Source organism: Typopeltis vanoorti, chromosome 20 (assembly GCF_054136105.1).
Source record: "Typopeltis vanoorti isolate ZY-2024b chromosome 20, IOZ_Tvanoo_1.0, whole genome shotgun sequence".
Lineage (NCBI taxonomy): Eukaryota > Metazoa > Arthropoda > Arachnida > Uropygi > Thelyphonidae > Typopeltis > Typopeltis vanoorti.
Window position 1 is genome coordinate 76,523,626 of NC_143568.1, and position 22,582 is coordinate 76,546,207.

General features: G+C 34.2%; 1 protein-coding gene across 6 annotated transcripts in view; it reads left to right on the forward strand.

The window, feature by feature from the left end:
• Window positions 1–22,582, forward strand: part of Hem (Nck associated protein 1 Hem) — a 393,688-nt gene that overhangs the window by 151,206 nt on the left and 219,900 nt on the right. For all 6 annotated transcript variants that reach the window (XM_090409885.1, XM_090409889.1, XM_090409887.1 and 3 more), the window contains 2 exons: window positions 10,449–10,540; window positions 15,855–15,936. In XM_090409885.1, the coding sequence (XP_090266011.1) occupies window positions 10,449–10,540; window positions 15,855–15,936 (174 nt within the window). The remainder of the gene's footprint in view (window positions 1–10,448; window positions 10,541–15,854; window positions 15,937–22,582) is intronic.

A 22,582-nucleotide genomic window follows, 5' to 3' on the forward strand; every position in this document is an offset into this window, starting at 1 on the left:
TTGAAAACGTCCCTTAACTCTGATAGTGCACAGTCGATTGTTCATAGGTTTAAAATCTAAAATATTACACAAAAATTTATCACTAACTAAAAAGTAGACCTATATTCAGACTATTAAAATAAATAAATAAATAAATAAAAAGCCAGTCTTTTGTTACCTTTTTTACCTTCACGTCAATTAGCTCAAAAATCATTAAGATGGTCACCAACATTAATCTTCCTAACCATCTGAGGACCACCAATTAATCAGCAGGTATCAGCATGGATAAAAATCATGAAAATGTTTGAAGAAACTTACCTGGCCACTTTTAAGATTACAGAACTAGTATACCAAGAGTGGGTGTAGATTGAGGCCTAGTAACCAAACTACTACCTTTTGGATTGCCTTTCATCTTTTGTAGTTTGGCTACCATTTTCCTTTCTTCAAATTTTCTCCATCCATTCCAAAAATACCCTGGATTCTTCATATTTACCCATACTCTTTCTCTTATGTATTCTCTCACCATTAATCCGAAATCTAGTTTTGTTGATAATACCATACTTTTTCTCTTCTTCATTTGACAAACCATATATAATTCTGACATTCCCAGACTCAAGGTCTTCTGTGACCAATTCCATAACCACTGATCTCCTTATTATTCTCCAGTGGGGAATGAGGATAACCTGGTCAACTTCTGTGATATTAAAATGCAATCTTGTATAATTTATTGCAAGAAAGACTTCATTTCTCCTCTTTTTACTTTTGATAATACTCTGATCTCTGGACAAGGTAAGATTTCACTTTGTAGCCTGACTTATACCACTAGCCTTCACCATGTATCCTTTCTAGTACATTGTCTCCAGCCCAGTTATTCATAATAATTCATTAATATTTTAAAATGGATATGATTTCTTACATATAAAAACTAGCAGAATTGTACTGAGTGTTTAAGGAAAGGAAAACACCTAAAAGTTGGAATACTGGAAAAATCCTTTTATATAAGAAAGGTGATAAAACTGACATAAAGATGTTATAGACCTATAACTTTTCTCTCAGTCCTTTATAAGCTTTTCACAAAAATTATAGAAACCAGTACATTAAATTTCCATCAACTTAGAGAACAGGCAAGCTTCACAACCCTTTCTTTCTCAACTTGAGATAAATTACAAGTCTTAAGTAATGGAAAAAACAAAAGAATATAACATACCAATTTTCTTGGCTTTCATAGATTATAAAAAAATAGTCTTCGACTCAATAGATCCATGTAAAATGTTTGAAACTTTAACACATATACATGATATTTATATTACTATATTGACTCATATATGTAAAAGAGATTCAGTAATAAATTTAGATGGAAAGGAAGAGAAATAGAAATAAAGAGAGGGGATTAGACCAACTCCAAAATCACCAAAATTATTCACTATAACTCTTAATTATGCTTTGAGAAAACTGAACTGGGAGAACAAGACAAATATAAGTGGATAATATTAAAGTAATCTACAATTTGCTAATGATATTATACTGATAACAACCTCACAAAAAACTTAGAAGACATGATTATTGAATTAAATGAAGTAGTCAGTCTCTTTTGATAGAACTACAAATAAATATGGAAAAAATCAAAATTAATGTACAGTGGATACATTTCAGAAAGAAAACAAATCAAAATAGTGAGTTATATAAATATCTAGGACAAATTATTACAAATGACCATAAACTTGATTAATGAAATTTCAGCTAGAATAACAATAGAATGAAAAGTGTTTAATAATTATAGATAGATATTTAAGGGCAGTTTACTCAACTGTTTAAAAAGAAAGATTTACAAGCAATATTGTACTCTACTCCCAACAATCATATATGATAGTGAAACTTGGACTGAAAACAGCAAAAAAAAAAAAACATGGAAAGAGTCATTCAGGAAATAAAACAGTTACATAAAAAGAATAATAATTAAATAAGGACACATGCTGAAGTAATGGATATTATAACAATAATAAAAGACAATAAATGGTGCTGGCAGACATGTGATAAGAATGTCTGATAACAGATGGACAAGGACAGCAAAATGGACATGAAAAACTGGATATTAGAGATCAGGTAAACCAGCAGTAAGATGAAATGACAAGATAAAGATATTATAGACATTTTTAGTGTAGAGATGCACAAGATTGGCCAAAATAGAAGAAATGTGGGGAATGCATTTGTTCAGCAGTGGACTAAAAAAAGCTGTTGACAATGTTAATGACTCATTAATATGTAATCTTTATGTTGCTCTCTTCTTTATGGATGCTGATTCATCAGATTGCCACACAGCAAAGCATAAACAAGAATATGAGACTTTTCATTTGCAACTATGAGTTAACATCATAGTTGCAACTGTAAAGTTGTCATTTTAAACTTGAAACAGTGAGGGCTTTTGAAGTTCTGATAGTCTTCTGTCAACCTCATTTTGAATATAGCACATAAACTAGGGTGTCATGGAATTTATTTGTAATGTTTACAATGCATGCATATATAGAGAAATAAGATATTTTCTGCTGTTCACAACAGCTGTTGGATTATAAAGCCATTTCCAAGTTGATATTAGCTCTTGCATCTGAAAGTATTTAGAAAAAATGGCCATAACAGTAATAACTTGGAAATGGTTTTATAATCCAACAGCTGTTGTGGACAGCAGGAAAACCTTATTTCTCTATACATGCATTGCAAACATTACAAATAAATTCCATGACACCCTAGTTTATGTGCCATACTCAAAATGAGGTTGACAAGGTCTATTCCATTATCAAAAAAAAAAAAAAAAAAAAAAAAAAAAGCGCCATCTAAAAACATTAACTACAGAAATGGCTCATGAAGAATTAACAGATTTCAGACTTTTCTTACCTTTGGTAATAGCAATTTTTCAGCTATCAGAAAATGATATTGACATAGTGGTTGAAGGTTATTTGAGTAGAGGGAAATTGTCCAGGGGAATTCTTCTAAACAGAATATGGAAAAGTGGTGGTGAAAAACAAATGAAAATCATGTTAAAGTAAACTTAAATAATATCAATGAAGCTGACATACTACAAAAAATTTTAGATATCAGACAGCAGGAAGAAGAAAAAAAAAAGCTGATATTCTTGATCTAATAAAACATAATCAATTATTAATTTCAAATACTTTTTTCTTTGATTTTTTTAAATTTTATTAATACAGTAAACAATCGCTATAATGAATCCATAAAACCATAGAAATGTTTTGTTATAGCACAAGGTTTGTGATATAGTGGGGAGGGGGAAAAAAAGTATTGGCATGCACTTTGATAACTGACTTCTTGAACTTAATTCACAGCAAGCTTTAATGCATTCATTTGGATTCCCCCCCCCCAACCCAAGCATCTTGGTTGGTTTGTAATTTACCTATTCCAATGTATTGCAGAGTTTCAGGTTTTAGTAGCTACAGTTATGAAGTACAGTAAAACCCCAAAGTTACGCGGTAGGTGGGACCAACAAGAAGCATGTAAGTCAAATTTGCGTAACTCGGGGTATAAATTTGCATTTTTTGTATTTTTTAAGAAATATAATCATAATTGTAGTTTCATGTCGATGTTGATGGTTTCATAAAATCTAATAGATTTGTCTGATGGCATAATGTCTTTTTCTTGTCACGCAAAATTTCTTCATAGCAAGCTCATGATTTCCTTGCCTTGTGGCTACAATTCGTTCCTCGTTAGAATCTATGTCCTCCAAAATCTGTAAACCTTTCTTTTATGATTGTTCTTACTGTGGATTCCTTAGATCAAACTTCTTTGCTAGCTCACAAATTTTCATTCCGCCTTCAAAATCCTTAATAATGTTGAGTTTTGTTTCTAAAGTCAATGTTTTTCTTTTCTTGCTAGCAGTAGAAGAATCGGACTTGCTTCTTTTGGATGACATTATTATTTTTTGTGATAAAATTTTTATCAAGAACATACCATTAAACAGTCGCAAGGTTTGCAGACTATAAAAATCGTGTATGAATGGAGACCGCGCGAAACATGTCAGTGCTTGTTCACAGCATGTGCGACACCGGCGAATGCGGCCGGTGCCTGAAACATCCGACTAGTGGTGAGGTGTGAAGCGGGACGGGAATACGTACATTAAGAAACCACGTAACTCCGGATTCATGTAAATCGGGATATGACTATTTCAGACATTGAATAGCTAAAAATTAAACTCGACTCTTTTGTTACCTTATAATTTGATATTGATATTTAGTATTGTATTATTTCAATAAAAAAAAATTCTTATAGCATGGAAAAAAAAAATTCACAGATTAGTACATCATTAAGGTAACACTTACCATTAGCAGCTAGCAAAACATATGTACCAGACTGTTACATTATATCTAACACATGCATATATATTTCCGTAATTTTTTACAAGAGGATATAGATATGCTTATCTCATATTCTTACAATTAGCCATAATGTAACAGCATGTTAAAAAAAATTAAGAAAATTGTGGCAATTTTATAAAATAACATAACAATGTAACTGTTAAGTTATTTTATAAAATTGCCACAATTTTCTTAATTTTTTTTTGCATGGCAGAAAGTACATGAAGGTCTATTTATTTATTTATCTTATGGCTTGTACACATGGTTAAAAGACAAGATATAATACTCATGAGTATAGATAAGATACACATATATGATAAAAAAAATAAAATAAAAGTCTACATTCAGGCAAATACAAGTATGAAATTTATGACAAGCATCCGACAGAAGATTAGTCATATTTTAACATTTAGGTTTTTGATCCAGTTGATTGCCTCTGGGGATAGATCAAAGATATCCTTAAAGTCACCTGGGTATGCTGTCAGCTCGCATTCCTGTACTATATGGTAAATGGTTTGGGTCTCGGCTCCACAGGGACAGTGGGGATTTGGTATCTTACCTCACTTTGAAAGTAAGTCTCCACATACACCATGGCCTGTACGAATCCTGTTAGCCGTTGTCCATATATTCCTGGGCAGGTCAAATCCAGATGGTTTTTGAAAGATGTTTATGTGATTACGAACTTCAGGTGATACTGCTTGGGATCACAGTACATCCCACCTACTCACCATACTGTCATTCTGGCTAAGAAGATTACAGGCGATTTTTATGGTAGGTCTTCTGGATTTTAGTCTATTAGATAAAGCATCTGGAATAAATTCATGTATTGGGGGATTTTGGTTATTTAAAATTCTTTTATATTCACGGAGCAAGGCTTCCTGTCATCACAGTTCCGGAGGAGCAGTACTGGCTCAAAGTGGGGAGCCATTGTAAAGGTGTACTCCTAATGCAACCTGTTATTAAACGCAGAGTGGAGTTAAGTTGAGTATCTAGTTTATAACTATTGAGCCAAACAGGAGCACCATACTCAGCTGCACTGTAAACTAGACCCATTGCAGTGCACTGCAGTGTTGTGGCACTTGAGCCACAACACTGCGGTGCACTGCAATGGGTCTAGTACCACAAAAGCTTGTGTTATTTTATTTTATGAACTATGTTATTACATATAGTACCACAAAAGCTTCTGAACTATGTTATTTCTGGTGCGGACTTTAGCAGCGATATTAATCATATGCTGTTTATATGTCAGAGTTATTCCCAGATAGTTAGGTGTCGGATTAAATGAAATTAATGTTCCAACAGCATATATCTCTGGTTTTTGATTTACAAGTCTGTTGTTCAGGTGAAAGCAAGAACATTCGGTTTTACCAGAATTTGGTGTTAATCTCCATTTTTTATAGAACTGCCATAAAGCTGACAGGTCATTTGTCAATCATCTGTCATAAAGGTCTGTATGTGAAGAACACGAAAGGACAGCATAAAAATGGAGTAAATTGAAATGATATCAAAATAAATGAAGTATAAAAAAGGAACAGATAGAAAATTCTATCCTCCTCTCCTGTATAACTGCAAACTTTGCACTGGACTGTAATTCATATTTTGATTACAAAGGAAGGAGGAAAGTGATAGACATTTCTGGTGTGCATAGCTGGTTTCCTAATTGGCATCCCAACATGCATGAAGTGGCTGAGAGAGAGAGAGAGAGAGAGAGAGAGAGAGAGAGAGTACAACAGATAACTTCCACCATTTCATGGCCCTTAACCCTAACACTTTTATTGATCTAATGATGTGTGTGTGTGTGTGAGAGAGGTGTCAATATTTTTGAGATGTGGAGTTAAAAACCAAGTTTCTGGTAAATGAAACTACTTGCTTATGCCAGAGATAGACCAACTTGGAAACTGGCTGGGAAAGAACCTAGAATAGGTTCATGTAGTCAGTGATTAGAATCTATTTTCACAGTCAGTACTATGAAAGCAAATGCCATTTCCACATGGCTACATAGTCATCTCTGCATGTCACAAATAATAAAAATTGCTTTTGCAGCATATTTAATTTGCAGTGCTGCTAATCAACAAATTAACTTATACTGGATAGAAGGTTTATAAATGGAACTAAAATTATCATAACAAATGAAAGACAGAGAGGAAGATAAGTGATGGCAGAAAGTGAAATTATGATTTAGTCATTCAGTCATGTCCAACTTTTTGATCACTTTTGTAGGCAATTATTCTTGCAACAAAGTGTTTCTGGTGAGATTTTTACAGGGCAGTTCACCATTGCTGCCCCCCCCCCCCATTTTATCTGGGCTTGGGACCAGCATATATAGCTGATGAATCATGCCTGTGCCTGTAATCCACGTGTGTTTGATGGGTGGTATGCCTTTCTGAGGGATGAAAAACCCATATTTCCATGCGAGAAAACACTCTACCTCCGTATGAGACAGACTAACTCACCTTTTGTCAAATGAGACCATGGACATGAATCAAACCCATGTCTTTCTGACCAAAGTGCTTCGTCTATACTGACTTAGCTACGGAGGCTCAAGTGAAATTATACTGAAGTTGTAATCAAGAGAAAGGGGAATAGCAATAATCAACATACTAATTATCAAGAATTATGAAGGGTAAAGACAGAAGAACATACTAATAAAAATTTTAAAAAATATATTTTATTGTAAACATAAAATTTTTTTATCATATCATAATTAATTACATTTTGTTAACTACACAAATACCAATATTCATCAATTTCTTCATTTAAGTTACTGCTGAAGGTGAGTTAACAGTCTCGTATGGAGGTGGAAGGGTTTTTCAACCCACAAAATAGGCAAACTGGCCAAAAGAACATGTAGCTAACAGACATAATAACAGATTTCATGGCTTTAGTCAATTTTGCCATAATTTCAAATACCATTCATGTTATAAGAAGTCATCATCATCACGCATCGAATTCCTGACATACCCTCAACAGGTGTACAGAATTTGCTGGTTCCCTGGAGAAAACGAGGGCCTTGTTTAACCGGGTGATGCCCCAGCTGGCATGAAATTCTGTCATGTTGTACCATCATTTTATTTGTGGTTTAAGCCAATAAGAATACAATTTGGTCAGCCAATTCCCAAATTGCCAGCCCATCCTCATTCTTTCAATATCCAGGTAGATACCTAACAGAGTGTGCCACGAGAAGGTGAGGATTGAACGTTAGGTCAGAAGCCCTGTCAGTTCTCCACATTCCTTTAAAGGCTGTGTGGAGGTTTCCTCTCAGTAATACAGCTTTGACCTTTAAGCACCACTTGTTTAGATTAATTGGAAGAGGTTACGAATTACTAAAGAGGAAAGCAGGAAAAAGAATTACTTGGAAGAGGGAACTCTTCAAAGCGATAGGGACTGCCCCCTAAAATGATTTTGATGAAAAAGTATATGATAAGAGAACGTTCAGAGCACTGCAGTTGTAGGGTGTATATGGGACATTATATTGAGCAGTACACAGTCTATATTTGAGTTGTAAATCAGCAATTAGAATTGCAGGAGGTGCAGGAAGATGATTTGATGTTAAATGAGGTGTGTGACAAGGATGCACATTATTTCCACTGTTCTTCATATGTATGGATGAAATTATTGAAAGAAAGTGGTTTTAAACCTAATCAGCTCTTTACTTTATGCAGACAATGTTATACTGCTAAAGAAATCCAGTACAAGTCTGTAGGATTCCTGACTAAATTGTTTAACTGCTGTCATTAATTTAGTATGAAAATCAGTAAAAAAGAAAATGAAAATAGACAGAAACATTGAAAACATCAACTACATCATAAATGGAGAGCCTATAGAACATTTCACCTATTGAGGCACAATTTTTGATGATGATGGCAAATTAAATATGGAAGTAGACAACAGAATTAGTAAAACTAGTATGTTAGAAAGCCAATCAAATAAATTTGTATGGAATGAGAAAGAAATTAGTCAAAACACTAATCTAGCTGTCAAACCAATTTTAACTTATGGATCTGAGAGCTCGGTTACCGCGCGGTTAGCCTAGTGGCTTTGCGCTTCGCAACCATATGCCTGGGGAAGGAGTGTCCCAGGTTTGATTCCCGTTCCAGACGTGAGGAATTTGAGGATCTTCCTCAGGCATAGCCAAGTTAGCCGGTCTTGGGCGCGGTCAGTAGGGTTTTTTCCGCCAGTTTATCTGGCGTTTTTCATCCCGCAAGCAGGCAAACCGGCCCCGTGAACATACACCTCTACAGTCAAAAATATATCCCCCCCCCAGCGGCAGACCAGGCGACGGGTCGGTTGGGAGTAGTACTAACAAGAAGTCGCATCTAAATAACACGCGGACCCTGCACAGGAAGCAGGAATAACGCGTAGAAGAAGAAGAAGATCTGAGAGCTCGGTTAGAAATAAAAGACTTGACCAAAGACTCTATACCACAGATAATGAGAGTTCTGAGAAAGATTAGGGGTGTAAACATAGAGCTTCAATATCAGTATCATATTAAAAATGAGAATATAAGAAAGGAACTTGACATTGTTGACATTCAGAAATTTGTCAACAGAGCTAATCTTAGATGGTATGGTCACTTAAACAAAATGAAAAAGGAAAGGTTGGCAAAACAAATGCTGTGTTTTTATCAAGATGGCAGGAAAAATATCCAGAGGAAGACCAAGATATAGGTGGATTGATGCAATTTCTCTAGAAGACATATAGGATCTGATAATATTGGAGTCTTGATATATAGCAGATTTACATGGAGGGAAATTGTCGACAGGAAGTTGTGATGTAACTTTTCATGTAGTACTATCATAATATCCTGTACATTCCCTGAGGGTACTCATCAGGAATTTGATAACATTATACACATGCACTTGACTTTTTGTGTGGTAGGCTTGATGGCCTGTTACAGCCAGCTAGGTTTTATTATAGGAATTATTCAATGCTATGATAGGTCTGTTAATCTGATCTGCATGGTGTATTATTCCTATGACTCCAGTTAACTCATCTTTAGTATAAAAAAAAAAAAAAAACTTATAAAAATTCTTTGTGTCCTAGAAATTATTTGATACCACATTTTTCCATCCAGAGAGCATCATTGTTACTCACTGTTATGGAGGCTCTTAGTTGTGTGTATAAATTAATGATAGTTTTTTTGTAATCACTTTGCAAAATTATTATATTGGCATAATACAATTCGAATGATTAATTTGGAGAGTGAAGCAGCATTTCATCATTATTCATATTTTTAATATGTCTAACATGCATGCCACTGAAAAAAAAAGTTAAGTTTTATTACCTTACCTGTATTGTAAATAATCATGATAATTACTGAGTTGTAAACCATGAGATGAGATGTTATTAAAAAAAACGTTCTGTTAACCAAAAAGAACTTAGGTGAATCATTCCCATGAATGGTATATCTATAGTTTATTAGTATTGCCTAATCCTTGACCTAAATGTGTAGGCAATCCAGAAACCTTACTCTACAGCCTATACATTACATTTTTTTTCAAACTGCTCTGTTTTCTGTAAGTAGTGGTCATGCTAATGAAGCTTTTTATCTTTGTCATCATTTAGTCGTGATTTTAAATTCCATTTTCATTTAAGAATACATTCAGATGATAATAATTAATTGTTTAGTGCTTTTTTTTTTCCCTTATACTGAAAAGTAGTGATATTAATTTTCTTCAAAAATTGTTATTTGTAGATGTACATGTATCCTACAGATATTGACAGTGATCCAAGTGGAATATGTTATAGTAGTCAGCTCAGCTTTCATCAAAATAAACTCATGGAAACCAAAGAAATAGTTTGTTGTAGAGGAATGTTTTCTATTAGAAATTTCCTTTGACGTAGTGTTGATATTTCTGATTTTCAATATTTGATGTCAAAATGGAAGAAAGCTTCATTTTACATATAGATAAATATAGCACTGACTCCCATTATGGCACACTCATAGATCAGCATTATTCCTATAAAGCTTCAGTAGGGACTCTGTACTTTATAATGATAGAATTTGATATAACAGTGTTTGTTGTAGTGGGAGTCAACTGTATATAGAAAATTTCATTTATATTTATTAATATGCTTCTTTTTCTTTCTTTTTTTTAATGATAGCTTTGGTTCGAAAATACAATCAAGTTATTCAAAGGTATTATGTTCAGTATCTTGCTGGCTATGATGCTGTTGCATTAAACCACATGATTCAGGTGAATATATATAAAAAAAGTAATATGGACTCTTTATTTATTGTTCTTTTCTAAACTATTCTGATATATCAGTATCAGAATAGTTTAGTTTTTATGTTATTGTTGTGTAATAACTGCATAAAATATAGCAAACAAATCAAGTCGTAATGTTTTTAGGCATTTTCAGTTGACATTTTCAAAGGTTTTCAGTTATAACCAAGTCTGTCCTGTTGCAGAATGAAATTGGTTTTCTGTCTCATAATAGAGGAAAGTTGTTTTATGTTATAGCTACTCATTTTTTATATTTTGCAGTGCTTAAATTGTTATATTTTCTGTGAATCCTGTCCAGAAAAGATGTAACTGTATAGTACATTAGCACCATGGGTGGCCTAAGGGTTAGATAATCTAGAAACCCTGCTCTAGAGAGATTATGCATGGAAAACTGCTTCAAGTTGCAGAAACAAGGTGGTAGTTTCACACTGGGCATTGCAAATCATATACCACTTAAAGACATTGATAAACATCCATACTCATGATAGGATTTGAATCCGCAACTTAGGTTAAAGAGTGGATATACCAACCAGGACATATACCATTTTTCTTTGATTCCTGTTATTACTGAAATATGGTAGTGCAATTTATCTCTCATCTTCTGATTAGTTTTTATTTCAGTCCATGCTCAAGCACTTGTTTTCAAAACCTGTCAGTTTTTGTTCTTCCTTCTGTTTGATAACCTAAGTCTCTGCACCATAAAGAACTGCAGGAGTACATTGAGCATATACTTTGATTTTTAAGTTCATTAGAGAGATGTGTACTTTTTCATATTTTTTTTGTTACAGTAGACTACCCTAGATTTATTTTGTGTTTGATGGTTTCTTTGTAATTTAATCTGTCTGTGATCAACATGGCTAAGTAATTGAATTTTTAACCTGTTCCAGTTTATTTCCTTCCACTCCACTTTTAAGATAATTTCTTCTCCATTTCTACCTGTTGCTATTGTTTTTGCGTTTAGTAAAATTTATCTGGATTGTATAATCCTTGCTGTTTTTATGTAGGTTTGCAAACATTTAAGTTTTCTTTATCTGTAAATAACACTATATTCTCTGCATATTTTATATGATTTAAAATTTGTCCATTCAGTTATTGCCATATTTTTTGGGATAGACTCTTTTACCTGTTCCTCTAGGCAAAGGATAAACAAATATTTATGGAGAAAGTGAATATCCCTTCATGCCACCTGTATTACATAGTATTTTTGTAGCACTGGAGAATAATATTGAGTATTTTTTCCTCTTTCATTTTTTGTTCTAAAATTTCAAAAAATTTATTTTTACTTTATTGAGTCGAATAATTGCTTAAAGTCTGTGAAGTAGCAGTAAAGGTTTCATTTTTTTCCCATATCAGTTTGCATAATTGTTGAAGTTGAGGGGGCACATTGCAAAATTGGCTAAATCAGCTCATCAAATCACTTGGATGCTAAAGAATACTTTGACGAGCAGAGATAGGAAAGTTATTGTTCCTCGATAAGACCCCAGGATTGAGCCTTGATAAGACCCCATCTCGACTACTGTGGCCAGATTTGATCTAGAGGTGAGTGACCAAGATGATAGCAGGTCTATGGAATGAACCTTACGAAAACAGATTGAAGATTTGTGGGTTGCAGAAATTGGTTGATAGGCGGAAAAGGGAAGATATGATTGAGACATTCAAATTGCTGAAGGGTTTTTATAGAATTAATTCAGAGGATATTTTTGAGAAGAGGACTGGTGGTGGGAGGACTAGGGGACATCCATGGAAGCTGGGCAAGAGTGTGGTTAGTAAGGGTGTTAGTGCTGGTTTTTTACTTTTAGAGTGGTGAATGAGTGGAATAAGCTGCCAGAGTCTGTTGTGGGTGCTATGACGGTGAATGAGTTCAAGGCAAAATATGATGGATACTGTGTGAATGTCGAATAGTTGTGATGGACATGATGTTTAGGGCCTCCCTCGATGAGTCTAAGGACTCCTTGGAGTCGCCCATAATAATAATAATAATAATAAGTGTAAAAGAGTTTTCCTCTTATAATCCCATTTGTTCTTTTCATAAATGTTACTCATAAACTGCTTTAATTTCTGTCATATATAATTCTTATAAATAATTTGTGTGTGACTTGATATGGTTATTGGTTTATAATTTGTATGTTTCTAAATACAGCATTTTTTATGCACTGGATTATTCTTCCCAATTTCCAGTCATTAGAATTTCTCAAGAACTAAGACTTGATTGAGTATTAGATAACTGCATTAGATGATGCTGTTTCCTCTCTTTACGTCCAGAACTCTGCCTGAAGCTTAATCTGTTTTCATTTTTCTAATTACAGCATTTGTCTCCTCACATTTACTAAACATTTTTTGTCATAATTTTCAGTGTTAACTTTTGCAAAAATTTGTTTATTAGTTCATCCAAATTTCAGAAAGTTCATTAACTTTACCAGTCAGATTGCTTCTTTTATCTTTCAGTTTTAGTGGTATAGATTTGTGTTCTTGAAAGTTCTTTTATTTTGTTGTACACTGATTTTATATTACGATGAATAGCTGCATTGTGACATCCTGCTTTTTTCATTTATCCAATTTGATTTTGCATCTCTACATAAGATGTAATTTTATTTTAAGTGTTTGTGGTTTCTTAGTAATTCAGGTGTGATATGAGTAGAAAGTTTTTTTTTGATGACACAGGTTTGCAATCATTTCAGTAGTCATTTAGTATTAGGTCCCTTTTTTTTTTAACCCTATAATGTTTTGTTTTGTTGCATCTAGTATTGCATTTTTCTCAAAATGATTTTGTGTTTTCAAGAGTTAAGGCTCTCATTTTATGATTAATTTTTCTCAGAATCCTTGCTTATTTTTTCCTTGAAGTTTTCTATTACTATCAACATACGTTTTCTATTGGCATTACCAATTTCTATATGTAGATTTGAGAGAAATTCCTCATCTCTATGAAAATAATCTGGTGCATAAACTTTATTATCTTGATATTTGTGTTTGTTCTTGTGTCTTTAATCTTAGTGAGATTAATCTAGATGATATTGGAATAATTTCTGTTATTGAATTTAAAAGATGATTTTTTACTGTGATTATATTTGTCTTCTGTGTACTCCATCTTTTCTTCCTGAGAAAAGGTGGAGTATATAGAGAAAGAACAGTATTTTGAATGTTAGCATATCCCTCATCTGTCTAATGGGTCTCTCACATACTGTGCTTTACTTAAATTTTTAAAGTAAAGTAAAAAAAAGCTTACTCAACTCATCCAAAGACCACTCCCTCCACTAGCCCACCCTGGAGTATACTGGATTTATTGTACTTGCAACATACCATATATAGGAGAAACAGGACGCACAATTCATATCAGACAAAAAGAACATAAATGACACATTAAATATAATAATTATGGTGAAGCTGGCCTTTCTGATCATGCCCTGAATTCCTTACACAGAATTGACTGGAAAAGCACTAGCTGTCTACATCGCTAAAACATGGTACGAACGGAAATTTAAGGAAGCATGTGAGATTATTATCAATCACCCCAATCTGAACAATAATGATGGTCTAAAAATCCCAAACATATGGAAGGTATATATTCGATCCATGGAACGTTCCTCACTAAGAGCAACTATAAACAGGACTGTAGAAAATCCAGTATCTTAAAAGCAAAAATAAGAAATGTAAAACTAAAAATAGGACATCATTGTTTGTGAAAGAAAACCATCTGAAAGAATGTTTATTCCTGTCATCGTAAATAGAATTTAATTTGATGTAATTTTTATTTATTTATTTATTTTTTCACTAGAAGTCATGCCAATAGCATAACATATGATCAAATTATTGTTTCTTTAGCTTACAGTTAATAATGTAACTCAGCTTGTCTTGTATATTGAAATATGCTCCAGATGATGATCTTGATGTGAAGATCGAAATGTCGGGATAATAAAAAAGTTTTTTAAACACAGTTGTAAATTCCATAAATTTTTAAAATAAAGTGCATTGTATATTTATAATGTGTATTGCTGACCACTCACATACTTCTTATCTCTCTTACGTAGTCTTTGGGGATATGTGCTGGCTACACTGAATGCAGTAAGATTTAGCACATCCTGTAACTGTTTTTTCCTGTTCATGGTAGTTGTTAGGCAAAATATTGCAACTGATTTACCATTCCTCTGCTGCAGGGTCCATTAAATCTGTTGTCACTCTGTCAAGAAACTTATTTCTATAAAGCTGGATGGCACCTTGATCCATTAGTTGTCAAAGAGGTATATGGCATTGACTAGCATCTAATCCTGCCATCACTGTTGTCTAGCTTATTAAAATTGGAATCATCAGTCATGTTATCCAGAATTAATATTGCTTTCACATCCTCATAAAATGGTTAAGATATCTTTCTTCCTTGTTGCATTCACACATAAACTGCAGAACAACTCCAAATTCACCTCGGCTTTGTTGTTGATAAACTTTTTTCCTGGATGAAAAATACCAGAGACATTAAAAATAAAACAATAATTACATCTTAAATAGTAAAGAACACGTGCCACCTTTAATATACAAGAGGGGTGCTGAAAACTTCTGATGAACACCTAGAACAAAAGTGATGGTTTGTGCAACAAGGGGAAAGACATTTAACAGCATTGTAACAAATGTTAGACACTTGTTACAATACTGCTGCTGCATCATTTGCAATCCTCTGAGAAAAAGGACTTTTCCTTGTTGCACAAACCATTATTTTTTTCTAGGCATTTATCAGAACTTTGCAGCCTTCCCTTGTGTACACACACATGGTATCCATTTCTTCACAATATAAAGTAACCGCATACATATGTCAGGTGGATATCTCTAACACTAATCAGCATACTTTTCCCCCAAAAAAACTATCTACCATATGATTTTGATTTGCTTTTTAAAAATTGCAAATTTTACATCTCATAACTATTTTTTGGCAACATACATCACCATAATAAGTTATAGTATGCTAATATTGTTGACAGAACAAAGGATAAATAAATTGGAAACTGCATTCAAGAAGGAAGGAGGGAGGGAGGGAGGAAAGGGGTAGCATTTTATTAAAACATGCCATGGTGACTTTTTTAATTGAGAGAGACAAAATTAAGTTTTTCTACTGTATTTTTATCATTTGCAGTTCTGTTTTTCTTTTTGTTACTTTCATTTGGCACTTTTGTAACCTTGTTTAGAAAATTTCCTCACTTTAAAAATACATGTACAATTTTTCTTTAACTTAAAATATTCTGAAACACAAGTGTCAATAGATGTAAGATTTATTTTGTTACATTTTTCCCCTATATTTTAGAGTGTTTCTGTTATGCCAGAAGAAGATTCTGTAATATTGTCATCTGTTTGCAATGCCATTTCAGCTTTGTCAGTGAAACAAGGTGATATTAATATTATTTCTTACCTAATCCTTAAGGATGTTAAATATATACATATTATTTATATTTATAATATATATCTATAACACACACACAGTAGTTCCTCAATTATCCAACCACAGTAAAAAAGCAACTTGCCAGTTGGATTTTATACATATATCTGATCCACTCGCGAAAGGTCACAAGACCTATAGTATGCTAGTGCTGTGAGTGGGCAAGAGGAATAGAAGAGAGGAGGAGTCTGTTCACATTTTGCTTGAACAGCTGAGGGTTGTAATGTTTGGGGAAGGCAGTGAGGGAGACTGTTCCAAAGGACAGAAGTAGATGGAATAAGAGGAGGCAATGATGTTAGTTTGATGAGTTTTAAGGTGGACTGTAAAAGGGTTGGTTAGCAGTGACTCTTGTTTTAATCATTTTGGAGGAGAGTGGGGGAATAATAGTGCCAATTCAGCAGAGCACTGTCCATGAAAGTATCTGTAGAAGAGGCATAATGCAGAAACTGAACGTCTGTGAGAGAGGGATCATTAATTAGCTGGATTGCTCTCTTCTGGATAGTGAAGCAATCTTAGAGAGGATTTTGGTGCACCATCCCAAATATGGGAACAATATTCCATGGCTGGGTGGATTTGGGCTTTGTATAGGGTTAGCAGCTGCGAAGGTGTGAAGTAGTGTCCTGTGGGAAAAAGTACTACAAGTGTTTTTGATGGCTGCAGAAGCTATAATTGAAATATAGTTGTGCCAGGAAAGATCAGAGGTACAAGTCAGTCCAAAAAGAGAAATCCGATCATGTTTGGATGGAAGGTATAATTACGTTATGCTGTTTCAGAAGTCATTTGACACAATAATCTATTCAAGGGTTGGTTATTTGAAGGGCAAATAATTAAGAGATTACTCTTTATATATATATATATATATATATATATATACTGCTCAAAACAATTAGGGGATGTTTTGGTTTTCTTGTAAATTATAAAGTTATAAAAATAATTTACAAATGTAACACATTTATTTAAAAATATTTTTAATATACAACAGTGTAGAACACACAGCTGTGTACAAAATCGTACAATACTAAGTACGATTTTGTACGCGGGGGGGGGGGTATAAAAGCTTGGCTTGTTGTACTCACTTCCATAGTGCATAATTATTACTTCAATTGTGTTACATCGTGGTTTTTCTTTAAATCTATGTTATTATTAATCCCCTCTTGTGTCAACTCAGAATGAGATCTCCAGTCTATCTCTCTGGGGCCATCTCCTTTTCGAACTCTGACAGCTGTGCCAGTCAGAGTCCTAGGACAGAAGAATTCTTGCTCAGAGAAACTTTCCCAGAGTTCTAATAGCTACCTAAATTCGTTAAATATATATAGCGTCTGTAGAGATCTCAGTTTGCAGTCATGGCCCTATCCTTTCTAATTAATCTTTACCTTCCCCTTATGCATAGGTTCAAACTTTTATGAGTGGTTAATTAGTCTCATGCTCAAGCAAAACTCAGGCTTACATAGTAAAACATGTTTATTAAAGATCTAATGAGTTTTACAATTAGGTTTAAACATATCAAAAGCTTATCACAATACCTATACTAAATCAACTGACAATCATAAATGAACATATAACTCATATCCTCTGGGTCAATTAAAACACACTTAGCATGGGAAAATATAAGTTTACAATTTTAACTCCAAATGTTAACACAGACCCCCATCACATTAATTAGGTCTCACACAAGAACATAAGTCCTCCAATTACCAGTCCAATGGAGCTAACAAGTTACAATGCATATAAGTCATTCAAAAAAAAGTTCTCTAGGCAATTGTCCATTTTTCTTCCAACTAGAAATTGATTCACCCTTTAACTCTAATGCTAATTGTTAATAAAATAAGAAAATTCTTTACATTACCACCGCCGCATGAGGTTACCATGTCCCCTTCATCCCTTACTGTTAGATACTATACTGTTTCAGTGGGTTGCGTCCGCGTGGAGGTCACTTCGCTTGTCACGTACAACCATTTTCTGCACTCTGCTGGGCAACGCTCGTCTCGCTGGTCACTATCATCTGACTGCCTGTCTCCCTGGAGGAACCTTCTGTTGTCTCATTTCAGTAGCACTTCTACCGATGGCCCGAGTCGGTGGATGCCATCATCTCGCGTACAGCTCGCCCGATACTCTCCAGTTAGCAATGGGGAGAAACTTGCCGTCCAATGTTGTAGAATTCCCTTCTGCTGGTCAGCATCATAGGTCCGAATGAAAACAGGAACAGAAAACACGGGGGATTGAAACCCATGCGAACCCGCATTTATTATCTCTTGTTGCGCCCTGTTGTCTCTCTCCTCAAGAGAGAGAAGAGTCGCAACTCTTCTCCTCTTTTTGGGGAATGCGAATTCAATTCGCTTTCCACGAATGCCTTTGCTTCGTGTTACGCTTATCATAGGTAACTCACACGCAACCTTTGGGCCTTTGTTTGCACTGACATACATTTTGCATGGAGTATTTTTTTCTTACTAGTGTTTTCAAACAACAATATTTCTATTTAGACAGACAAATTCCTCCTCTTTTGTACTTCATTTTAAGGTAATTCAATTATGTTCTCTATTAACAATTTGTTTCTTTACTAACAGTACAAGTATTTCTTGGTTATTATTGTATTCTTGTTAAATCTTGAATGAATGATCCTTTTGATGAAAAGGTCCTTATTAAAGATCTAACAATTGTAAACTTGTGTCACCTACCACCCGTTATTTTGTTAAAAATGGCAAAGCAACATGATATCCCTGAATCTGTAGCTCGGAAAGCACCATTAGTCAATTATAAGCTGGACAAATGCAGCAAGTTGGCGCTCAAGTGTGTCGTGTATCTCAAAGCATAATTTTGTGACTTTGGAATCGTTTTCTGGAGACAGGAAATGTTTGCCGAAGACAAGGTTGCTCATCATCAACAACTCCAAGAGACGATCATTATTTGCCATTACTTGCTAGAAGAACATGCCAGTCCAATCAAACATGCCTGGGATGCTTTAGGTAGGTGTGGTTCTGCTTGACTGGTGCAACCACGATCGCTTCAAGAGCTCGAAATTGCTCTCACAGAAGAGTGGGGAAATATCCCACAAGAACTGTTTGATTATCTTATCTGGTCCATGCAGTCAAGATGTACCGCTGTTTTGGCTGTTAATGGAGACCATATGCCGTATTAAAAATTAACAAAGCGTTTTTGGCTATTCTTGTTGTTATTCTTGTTCATATTATTTCACACTAAAATGTATAATTTGTTAAATTTGTAATAAATATCGATTATTTAAACAATATCTCATCAATTACATCCTATCCATAAGTAAGAAACATTTATTCAATAATTATAATTATTTGCAGAAATTTATAATTATCCAACAGAAACTAAAATATCCCCTAATTGTTTTGAGCAGTGGGTGTGGGTGTATATATATAGGCATACCCTGGTTGTACTGCACATTAGGTTCCAGACCACTGTTGTATAGCAAATTTCACCATATAGCTAATCACTGCTTTGTGTTTTTTTTTTTAGTTTGTGCATACATGTAAAGGTTTAATAATATTTTTAATAATGGTCATATATATGCGTAACTGACATATACAAAGCATTTATTTACATCAGTTATGTAAACAAAAACTAGAATAATTTTTGTAAACAAAAATGTTATTCTGAATAACTTGGTTCAAGGGAACTTGCTGACTAGTTCGATCATCAACCGGTGCCATTAAAAGTTTTTCCATTTCAGCCATAACACTGTCATGTTTACTGATAACTATAGTATTAACTTATTTTAAGTTGCTTCTACCCATGAAAGGTTATTTGCAAACGTATAGTACATTTTGTACTGTGGGTGGACTAAGGATTTATTTTTTATCAATTTTATAAATATATATACAGTTAGTCCTCGACTTACTAGCAACTAGAGAAATGAGCACATCAACAACTGATTAGCAACTAACCTGCCAAAGGCTGTGATAAGTTAGAAGTGGGTGAATCATAACAGTAGCTATTGTGTATCGGTGATTGGCTTTGCTTGTCGACTAACGGCGACACTGCAATGTGCATACAAAAGTAATGTGATATATGTATGCATATGTGACAAAATGAAATTAGATAAAGTGAAATTAGAGAATTTTTAATAATAATTTTTACCCGTCGTAAGTGTGAATCGTCATATGTCATAAGTCGAGGACTACCTGCACATATATATATTTATTTGTTTATTTTTTTTTTAATTTTTATATATTCCAAAAACACTGCTCTAGAGACCAAACATGGAATTTTTTTTTCAATCCACTTCATGCCTCCAATAAGCAGGGCAATGATCTCAGACCAGACGATGAAATTCATCTCGCATCTAAACACAATCACAAGCATCCATGTCCACAGTGGAATTTGGACCTCAGCCACTACTAGGCAAATTACTACTATTAACTATTATTAACTACTAGGCCAGCAAACTAGTTTAGCTTTTCACTTTATTTTTGTTTTTAATGACTTTAACAATATCTATCAGTGGGAGGTAAGTTTAGCGTGTGGCCTCTTCTAAATACACCATCAACAAATTTAATCATTTTAATCTTATTATCTAATATAATAGATTTCTGTATCTTCTTTTCAGTGGAAGCAACAGCACCTTTACTTTGAATTTTATATATTATTATTAACAACAACAAAATAATAGTTATAAGAGTTTACTAATAATAGTGAAACGCCAATACACATAGAGATGCAGTGAGCGACAACATCATAAAAATCATTTGTGAAACTGTACATTGGTTGATTTATGGGCAGCATCATCTTGCTAAAACTGTCGTAAATGAATGCAGCATTGATCACACTTGAAAAGCATCTTGTAAGCGGATTGTTGTAAAGCGAAGTGTTATAATGCAGGGTATTACTGTGTGTGTGTGTGTGTGTGTGTGTGTGTGTGTGTGTGTGTATAAAACATTTCCTAATTATTTACATAATTAATTTAATGTTCTGCAGGATGACCATACCACCTTAGATTAACTCCACACATGCCCATTCTTGAATGCTAACAATATCAAGTTCCTTCTTAATATGATTCTGCCATTAATGTCATCTGTTCACTCCTCTAATTTTTCTCAAAACTCTAATCTGCAGTGTCCAAGTCTTTTATTTCTAACCCAGCACAAAGATCCATAAGTTAAAATTGGTTTGAACACTGTCTACAGTTAGTTCACTGTTTTGACTAATTTCTCTCTTATTCTGTACAAATTTATTCAGTTGACTCCCTACCATACCAACCTTGCTAATTTTATTGTCTATTTCCATATTTAGTTTGCTATCTTCACTAAAATTGTGCCTGAATAGGTAATATATTTTGCTTGTTCTATAGTTTCCCAATTCAGGATGTAGTTGATGTTTTCAGTGTTTTTCCCTATTTTTGAAGTCTGTCTTTTTAATGTTGATTTTCATACTAAATTGGTTACAACAGTTATTAAGTTTAGTGTGGAAATCCTGTAGGCTTGTATTGGATTTCTTTAGGAGCATAATATCATCTGCACAAAGTGAAGAACTGAATTGAATATCTCCAATTTTGATGTCAGGCCTAATTCCACATTTTCGTTATAATGTGATCCATATAGATAATCAGCTCAGCTATCGGCTAACACCTTTTTATTCCCATATAGGGAGTAGGCGAGGCCATTTAGCCCTATCTGACTTTTGGAGACTGAGTGCGCAGTTTAGTCTCTACTGGCAGCCAATCAGAGATAGCTGACCCAAGGCTATCCCTAATTAAGTGGCACGCAGTGAAGAGAGACAGCTCAACAAGTGCCGCCATCTCGTGGTCCATAACCCTAACACAATATATTTAATGTTTGAAATAACGTGGGTTCTACAGTCGATTTTCTTGAATTTACGGAACGAAAAACCTGAGTTTCCAGGAGAAAAAAAACCCATTTGTCCGTGCCAGAGATCAACTAACTCAGGAACCGGTCGAAAAAAAGCTTAAAAAAATTTCCTCTAGTTGATGATTATATTCGAAACAAAGGCTTCCTTTGTGCGGTCAAGCGCCGTGGTGTGCAAACGCTACATCCACTGAGCTACACAGGCTCTTCCATATAGATAAACAGTGGAAATAATGTGTGCACACAAACACACACACACACACCTGCAAATCATCTTCCTGTATCTCCATCAATTCTAAGTGTTACTTACCACTCAAATATAGACTGTGTTATTGCTCAGTACAATGTACCATTTACACCATATAACTGTAGTGTTTGAGCAACTTTTCTTGTAGTACCTTGTTTTATTCATTTTCCATATCTACAAATCTTAAATACAAACTGCAGTTATATTTGATGATTTCCCAACTGTTTGTTTTAAAGTGAAAATTTGACTTGAACCCAGCTTCTCTAAGAAGTAGCAGCACCAATCTTCTTATAGATGGCTATTGTGAGAGTTCTATGCCAGTCATCCGGTAATGAACCATGTAGTGTAGCCATCTAAAACTTTTATATCTCCATATTTGGACATTTCTGGTCAAATATCATCTACTGCAGTTGTTCCACATTTCAGGTTCTTGATGGTTTTTTCTACTTCAGGTATTGATATGCTTCTGATTGCATTCCTCTTGACAATTTTCTGCCACTGTTCTGTCCTTGTTTCATCAG